At 29.1% G+C, this 9,756-nt stretch overlaps 1 protein-coding gene across 1 annotated transcript in view; it reads right to left on the bottom strand.

The window, feature by feature from the left end:
* LOC107607381 overlaps positions 1-9,756 on the bottom strand; it is a 31,501-nt gene extending 21,745 nt beyond the window's left edge. Inside the window, exons 1-4 of the mRNA XM_016309344.2 lie at positions 8,053-9,756; positions 6,595-6,650; positions 6,274-6,504; positions 5,277-5,568 (exon numbers count right to left, since the gene is read on the bottom strand). Of these exons, the coding sequence (XP_016164830.2) occupies positions 5,277-5,568; positions 6,274-6,504; positions 6,595-6,650; positions 8,053-9,756 (2,283 nt within the window). The remainder of the gene's footprint in view (positions 1-5,276; positions 5,569-6,273; positions 6,505-6,594; positions 6,651-8,052) is intronic.

Raw genomic sequence — 9,756 nt, 5'->3', positions numbered from 1 at the left:
GGCATCTCTAAACTTATCTTTTCACGTTCGTTTTTAAAGTGATTATTTAATATATCTAAAAACTCATACCATATTAAGTGTTTGTTTAGGTGCTATTATTCTGTTAAAAAATAAAAAAAGATCTTTTTTATTTTTTAGCATATTTGGTAAATTTTTAGTAGTAAAAATAAAAAGATTAGAAAAATTAAAAAAAGATCTTTTTTGAGAAGCTGCAATTTACATCTTTTTTTAAAAGATTTTTTTTTCGTGTAATAAATAAACAAAAAAATACTTTTATATTGTTATATCCAAACATAATTGATAGATAAAAAGATCTTTTTACATGAGATATCCAAACATAAAATTACTTTTACTTCTCCATAAGATCTTTTAAAAAAAGATAACTCAAAAAAAGATTTTTTTTTAAAAACTCAAAAAAAGATCTTTTTTTAAAAACTCAGCCAAACAAACCCTACAAATCTTTTGCCGATGACATTATTCTTATGAAAAAATAAATAAAAAATTTAAATAAAAAGCAAGATTTGTGGAGAGAATCTTTAGAAATAAATGATTTATATATATACACACGTGTGTGTGGGATTTAACTCTAGCACGAGACTTGAAGGAGAAGCACTAAAACAAAAGTGAAATTTGAAAAAAACACTCTACCTTAAGATTCTTGTTGACGTATTATAGAAGATAATAGAAAAATTGAAGATGTAAACTACAGGATTCATGATCTAGTTAAGGAAGTGCGTTGGTTATTTTATAACAAAAAATACCTTCAAAAATTAAGAGTAAATTTTATCGCACTATCATTAAACAAGTTATATTATAGAGAGGGAAGAGTTAGACAACAAGAATGAGCATGAGCATAAATTATTATCAAAGAGATAAGGATCCTTAGATAGAAGAGCAGCTAAATATGTGTGGACAGAATGAAGAATGAGGATATAAGAGAAAAAGTTAGAATAGTATATTGTTGAAAAGATAGACAAGTAATAAAAGAGAGAAAAAGATATAAAAAAACCATACACAAAATAATGAAAAAAAAAAAAATCTATATGTAAATAGTTTTATTGTAAACGTGATATATAAAAAAGAACAATATTATTATTTAATCCATATAATTGATCTAATGCCATAAGACTTTATTATTATTAATATAGTTATTAGAGTTTTAAATTATGTTCTACTAAATAACTGGTAACACCGTTGATAACAAATATTAACTAGTCCAAACTTGTATAACATAATCCATGGGATTTGGTGGGTGGATTGTCCTAGCACGTCGTCTCCTTTTTATAGAGAAAAAATATGTAGAAAAGTGTATTAAGAGAACAAAATAATGAATCATAGATTTTGGAATAAATTTATTGAATTTAAAGTTTTAATGTTTATTATAATTGAAAAAAATAAATAGGTTGGCTAGCCAATCATAAAACGGAACAAACTAATAAATTTGGTCATTTCCCAAAAAATTATGTCAAGAGGAGTAATCATTGAGATATACCAGCCGTAAGGACTAAAATAGAAACACACTTAGGCTCTATAAATTGAGAGTTACATACACCACTAGCAAATGGAGACAAAGACGATAATCAAGTTTCAACCATTGAATATTCATCAAATTTCTACTAATTTTTAAATTATCATATCTTCTTAAGAGAGAGTATGTGTATATCAATTATCAAACATACAAAACTTTGTTAATATATTTCATACCATTGGTTTTCTAGTTATAATCTTATATAGCTTCTCATCTCAAAAATAATTTTTCCATTCATACCTCTAATATATATAGAAATTTACTTTCTCTATTAAAATTTATAAAATAAACTCTATTTTTTGTGCTTAATGTTTTCTATAAATTTTAAAAACATGATAATATTTAGTGTTTTGATTTTATTTCTAGCATTTTCAATAAAGTTCAATTATTTCCCCTATTTTTAAATTTTTGATGGTCAAACATATAGTCAACTATTTTTTTAGTTTTACCCCTCCTTTATATACAATATGATCATTATTATCATCCCTTTTCTTTCTCGTCACCTCTCTAACCCTCATTCCATGACTGCCCCACCCCACCACCACCACTACAATTTTGTCGCACCACCCTCACCCCACCACATTGCTACTGCACCACCCTCATCCCACACTTTATCATTGTGTCATCTCTTATCATCATACTTTACCATTACACCAACATATTAATAGTGCTATAGAACTTTTTAAAATTTTTATGATCTTATTTCATAAAAATAAATATCTAGATATTATGATAGAGAAGTCTAAAAGTTAAGTAAATAAATCAATTATTAGAAATATCTAAGATTAGTATCTAAAAATATCTAGGTTAATATCTAAAAATATCTAAGATTTAGAATTATCTTGAATCAACTTATGGAGCCTATAAATAGGCCATCATGGAGTTTATTGTAACTAATTAACAAACATATCAAATCCCACTAACCTTTGTACTCTCTCCTTAACCCATCAATAATATAACTATCAAATTTCTCAAACTATTTATCCAAATTACTTATTCATCAAAATTATCCTTGCTACAATATTCAAGTCCATAATACACAAAACCAACATCAAACTATTTCATAAAACTAACAGTGGCATCGGAACTACGTTATTAGGCATAGAATCTTTCTTCCTAACCTATCATCTATACAGATCCACCACATTATAACCCACTCAAAAAAATTTTTTTTTTCCCATAACTATGACTATCTCAACCATTAATACTTTTGTGCGCATATTGTCAAAAGATAATTATGAGGACTGACATTTTCAAATGAAAACTTTTATGTAAATCTCGAGTAATTAGTGAATAATTAGTCCATAAATTAATTATTAATAAAAAAATTAAAAAATTTAATTTTATAGTTTAATGAAGTAAAAATAATTAAAATATGAATTTTGACACTAATTTAAAAGGTTTTGGCCCAAAATTGGAGCGAATGGACTGAACCGAGCAAACTGAACCCATTATGGGCCCAAGGCCCAACCCAATTCATTAATATTCATGAGCTTCAGCTTATTTGCTTCTCAAACACAAGAAATCACGCTGGGAAAGGGGGGAAGAACACGGAAGAAACCTAAAACCCTCATCACAAATTCAATTTCACATAACTTTCGATCAGAAGCTCCGCTTGACGAGCCGTCAGCGGCCACGCGTTCGTCTCAGAATTCTCTACAAAACCTACCGAACAATTTGGTAAGGAGATTCTGATTTCAAGTCCATTTCTCCCCTCTTCAAATCGTGATTTTTGGGTTTTGGATATTGAGGGTTTTGGGGGGTTTTGATGGTTTAGGTGAACTCTAGTGGTAGGTAATCACTATATTTTATCCATTTGACTCGTGGATAATGGTAAGAAAACTTTAACCCTTGTCAAATTACTAAATTTGTGTACTCTAAGATAATTCTAGTGTTGTTATATAAAAATTTAGATTAAATTACGTATTTGGAAATAATCTGGTGATAGTGGAGGCAAATTGGAAAATTTGGAAGCTTGAGCTTGAATTTTGGGGCTGTGGATATTTGTTAACGGTGGATACTTGAGGGGTTCCAAGCTTAGGGAGGAATCGGTCAAGATATGATTTTGGTTTCTCGTAATTAAAATATAATGTATCGTGAAAACTTAGGTTAGTTGACTGATAAATCCCATTTTTAGGGTTTATCTTATGTTGAATTTAGAGGATTTTGTCAACTTTTTTTTTCTATGTATCCAATGAAATAGCATGGTTTTTGTTATTCTCCTTTAATTGGGCTTAAGAGTGAAAACATGCTTTTTAGGTCTTAAAATAGCTAAATTTAATTCACCTTGATTCCATTAGATGCCTTGATATGTTTGTTAAGTGATTTCAGGTTTAGGAGGCAAAGATTGGATTGAGGGAATGAAGATAGGATTGGATTGTTGATGCTTTGAGGATTGATATTTGTTGGTATGGGAGAAAAAGATAAAGATCGAATATTGCAACACAGATGAGCAACTGACAAACATCTTCACTAAGGCACTACCAAGATCAAAGTTTGAACTCTGTTGAGAGATGCTTGGAGTTACACAAATGTACATCAAGGAGGAGTATTAACGATGCTACACATTTGTAGAACTTTCTAGAATTTTCATGATTTTGTTTCATAAAAATAAAATATCTAGATATTATGATGGAAAAGTCTTGAAGTTAAGTAAATAAATCAAATACTTGAAATATCTAAGATTAGTATCTAGAAATATTTAAGTTAATATGTAGAAATATCTAAGATTTGGAATGATCTAGAATCAACTTATGAAGCCTATAAATAGGCTATCATAGAATTCATTGTAACTAACTAACAAACATATCAAACCCCACTAGCCTTTGTACTCTCTCCTTAACCCATATAACTATCAAAATTTTCATACGATTTATCCAAATTACTTATTTATCAAAACTATCTTTATTATATTTAAGTCCATAATACACTAAATCAAAACTATTTCATAAAACTAACACAACAATATCACTTGTATAAAAATATCAAACTATCTCTTTGGCACCGTCTCTTTTCTTCTTTTTCTTTTTTGGAACTCTCTCTTTTGGTTTTCTTTAGATTTGTTCTTCCTTCTCTTTAATTTCTCTCTTTCTCGATTGTTGGTGTGCTTGTTCATGTTATTATTGTTGATTTCAGACTAAGGTTAGAGTTGAATGTGTGATCGAGGTGGCATATGGTTATGGTAATAAGAGAGGATGGAAAAGAGGCAATGATTTGGGAGAAGGAAGAGATAAAAAAGAGAAAAAGAGAAAGACATAGCATGCCAAATAACAAGACAGAATTGGCATGTCAGTAAGGTGATTTGAGATAAAAAGAGGAGGGTTGGTTGTTGTTGTATGTTGATGTTGATGATGGTGGGGTAAGATGCAGTGGGGTGAGGTACGGTGAGTTCAATAATGAGAGAGAGAGAGAGAGAGAGAGATTGATTTTAAGACTCTCTTTCTTTTAAAAGTTTTAAGGATAAAATTAAAATAAATTAAATAATAAAAATTTATAAAAAAATTAAAGATAAAAGATATACTTTATCAAATTTTTAGATGAAATAGGAAGATATGATAGAAGTAAAGTTAGAGATAGGAGATGACAAATTTATAATTGAGGTAGGATGAAGGGCATGTACTTACCCCGACAGAGATCTATTAACATCTACTCATGTTGATACTCTAAATATCTAATAATATATCACAATGAGACTTACGAACATAATACGCACGCAAACACTTATGTTGGAGTAGAGATGAGAATTTACCTTCAATCGTTTATCTTTTGCACTAAATGTCTTCATAAGATTATATGGCGGTCGTTGATTTCCCCTCAAAATACCATTCTGAATAGCTAAAAGTGTGTAGGTATTTCCACCAATAACATATCTAAAATCTGCAAAAAATTTTCTTTTCTCTAGTGTTCCATCTGGGTGACCCCATACTAAAATTGCATGGATGGACATCATATTGTAAAGATTAATGAAAAAAGAAAGCTTTTCTTCTCTGGACAAATCCCATAATTCAACTCTTTGAAGCTCTTCTACTATTCTTAGATACCTGAAATAAAAGTTATATTAAAAGGATGATGAAAATTTTACTAAAATGGAAATGTGTACGGATGTTTTAGTTAAGTGATTAATAATACAGATTGTTATTCTTTTATAGCACATATTTGTTATTTTTTTGCCAAAAATCATGATTAATTTGCTACTATTTTTTCAAAGATCAAGTGATGTAGGAAAAAAGAAATGTGCTGAATGTAAATATGTGCCATGGCCTATCACACATTTATTCCTACGTTAATAAATAAAGTTAGTGAAAAAGATTAATAGCTCTTTTATAGCAACTCTCTCATGTTAGATTTCATTTCAATTTTATTTTAAGTCTCACAAAATAATATATTAGTATTTATGAAATTTCATAAATAGTGATTAAAAGTTAAATATGAGAACTGTCATCACTTCAGCTGAATTCAATTTGATGAATTTTATATTATTTTTAATTATTTCATCAAGATAATTATATATGTGATAAAATTTTATTGATTTTCTATTAAGATGATATTATTTCTCTAAAGTGAGGCCAGTTTTATTTATATCTATCAATTCTAATTCAAATTTAAATTTTAAATGAATTTACTTTTCATAAGTATCAAAAGTTATATTTCTAAAATACTCTGTTAAAATTAGTTTCTCTTAAATTAGAAAAATCCAACTTAATTGAAAAGTTTTTTGTTTAAGGAAAAATTAGATAATGCCAAACCTTGCAAATTCCTCACTACCATGTATGCTTCTATAATCAACATGGCGTCCATCTTCAGATGCATAAGCTTCAAAGATTGCATAACAAAGAAACCTTAATCTGGATGCAATTTCTGCAATAGGCTTAGGCCTCGTAGTAATTATTCCTCTCAGAATGTTTTGGCATGATGCCACGATTGGATCATCATCTAGAAATCGGTATAAGTGGTTACTATCCTCAAATACATGCTCACTACATAAATTAAGCAAGTTAGAATAGTCAAATATGTAATGAAAAGAAGCATTGGAAACTGAAAACACCTAATATAATAATGAAACTCACTCAAGAACATGGCGAAAAAATAGTTTTCTAGCGAGCTTTCGACCAAACTCTACAGCCTATACCATCAGATAAATATTAGAAAGACAATGGCAATCTTATGTAACTATGGTGTATTCATATCTTACTTTTATTGAGCATTATATTGATGATATGTTTGACAACATTATTATTTCAAATTTAAGAACCAATTTGTAGAAAAGAATTATATTATTTAAATATCATACAAGAACTAATTAAACGTAAGAAAGAAAATTATCCACTAATAGAATTGATATTAATACAAGAACATAAATTTCATATGCGGTATTGAGTTTAAATGTGTTAATTTAACAACTAATAATGCATTGTCACTACTCACAAGTACTGAAAGTAAGAGGATAAATTGCTTGAGATTTAGAAGATTAGAAATTCTAACGCTTGTTTAATTACTCGCCACGAAAGGACATGCTAAAAATGTTTGTCAATATGTAGGATATAAGGAAATATCAAGGAAACTAAATTTTTTATTTATATTATGTAAAAATAATTTGCTTTATTTATTCATTAAACTAAAAATAGTCCTAAAATAACTCATGAAATTCATGACTATAAAAATCAACTTTGAAAACCATTGCTATAATTTAAAGGACAAAATACTTAAGAGGAAAACTATATAACAAAGAACACTATAGACACACGCAATAAGATTAGTTTGCAGAAATTAACGAAAGGAAGGAAATACGCAATAATCAACTAATCAAGTTATGTCACAAAACAAAAATATTTAGGAGACAATGAAAAATCAATTCAAAACAGCATAAAGTTATCTTATTTTGTTTTAAATATTTTTATTTTATATTCTTTAATTACTACTAAAATAATTAAGTAGTTTCAGATATAATAAGCATGTAATTATAAATTTTACACGCGTGAAATTATGAAGGTTAACTTTAGATTATTATTTGGTTAACATTACCAAACACTAGATTATACTTTATATTTTCGATAGAAAGAAAATCAAGACATGAGTGTGTAAGATTTTTTTAAAAAAGATTAATAAAATAAGGTATAATAAGCAAATAAGCCATAATAAGTAAATACTTTTTCTTAAAAAAAAAAATCAAAGCAAGACAAAGGAAACAAAAGGTTAAATAATCTAATAAATAATATCATAAAAAGGAAATTTTCTAGATACTATTAGTTGGATGTTGAATGTTGATAAATAGCATTCATGATAAGGAAGTCAAGAACTACAATTAAAATTCTTTTTACCTGCATGAAAAATTAAACCCATTTATTATTCTTATTATTATTATTATTATTAAATGAAACAAAATTTTGGGTGTTTTCCATGATTGGCACCAAATTAAAATTTTAAATTATGAGATAACATAGAAAATCATTAGTTAATAGCTAGCCAGAAAGCTAATTTTACCATATTACCATTAGATCATGCTTAAGACATAAGGCATGACTCACCTCTTTCCTTTCCAAATATTGATCTTGTGATAAGAAGTCCACAGCTTCGAAACCAACAAAACAGTTAGTGAATCTCCTCATTTTGCAAAACCGATCCTTCACAACAATAGATTTTTTCATATTGCAAACAATCAGAGCCAATTCATCAATCGACCCACTGCAAGATGGATCATCCTCTCCAGAAAACGGTGGTAACGGTGCTTGAAAGGAAGGTGTGTCACTAATAAGATAGTCAATCTTATCACCAAGCTCTCCAGACTCTTCTAAAGCCTTTAATTCACTTAATCCTCCTATAAGAATTTCATTGAAAAATACCTTAGGAACAGAGTTAGATCCACTACGTTTCTCCAATTCCTTCTTTCTACTAGTATACACATCAATGTTAATTTCAATATATCTAAGCCTTTTACTGTTCAAAAATAGTCTAACCTCTCTGCTTTCAGGGCATCCTAGCTTTGTGTACAATATTACCCTTCCTTTTATGGCTAATGGTTCTAGTGGACCTTTGATTACTAAATCAATTTTTTGATCATTGTTTTCTTTTGCATCATTGTCACAAATGTCCTTCTTAGATTCACTATCTTTAACGTTATCGTCGAAGTTACTAGCTACTACTACTTTTTCCTCGGATTTTCTGGAAAGATGACGCAACATAGAGGACACTACTACCATGCTTTTCTGTCTAACAAAGTTTCTAAGTGCTACAGCCTTTTCAACCATGCTTGGTTGTTCCTCTGAGTAGTTTACATCGTAAACATTAGTAGAAGATGTGTTTCTATGGTTGTTGCTGACCGTGGTCGCTGTTCTACAAACTTTTGCCTTTTCATTTGCCAGATTCACATCGTTGCTGTTCTCGTTTGACGTTGACTCTGTACTTTCAGTTTCTTTCTTGGATTTATGGAATTCGTTATGTTGAGCACCAAAATACTTTGTTCCATCAACAATGAGTTGAATTTCAATGTTTTCAAACTTCACATCATTGTTTTCGTTTGATGTTGATTCTATACTTCTGCTTTGTTCCTTGGATTTATAGAATCCGTTTTGTTGAGCACCAACATACTCAATTTCATCGTTAACAATCATCAAGTTATTCGTTTCCGCATTCCACGTCGATTCTATACTTTTGTTTTCTTCATCTGCATTATAAAATCCAATATATTGGGTACCAAAATACTCTGTTCCATTATCAACATTGAATTGAGTTTCATATCTCGTTGAACTACTTGCATCTTCCTCATGGTGAACATTGGATTTTATATCTATGACCTCATTTATCTTTTTTAATGAATCTACTTCATTGTCAAACTCTTCACGGTTATCATGACCAATAATTTGAGCTTCTGACTCCTTTGGTTTTTGATCTTGATTATAAACCTTCTGAATGGGAAATACATCAACTTGTTTGTTGTCATAATCAAGTTCATAATGAACAAAATTTTGACTCTCTGATTTCCTTGATTCCACGTATTGGTCTTCGTTTTGAGAGTTATATATCTTGTCTGATATATCTTCTTCTTGTTCAATGTTTAAATCAAAAGCATTATTACCACCAACATCTTCATCATCATCATCATCTGTAAATTCCAGATTATTCTTTGATTCTTTCACTTGACCTTCATTATTGATCGAGAATGTGTTTTCTTCTAACTTTTCAAATGCATGAGGATTTATTTCCTTCGATTCTTTTGGCCCCTCCTTTTCCAT

This window comes from Arachis ipaensis, chromosome B07, assembly GCF_000816755.2.
Source record: "Arachis ipaensis cultivar K30076 chromosome B07, Araip1.1, whole genome shotgun sequence".
In the NCBI taxonomy this organism is placed as follows: domain Eukaryota; kingdom Viridiplantae; phylum Streptophyta; class Magnoliopsida; order Fabales; family Fabaceae; genus Arachis; species Arachis ipaensis.
This window is presented reverse-complemented; position numbering and strand designations above follow the sequence as displayed.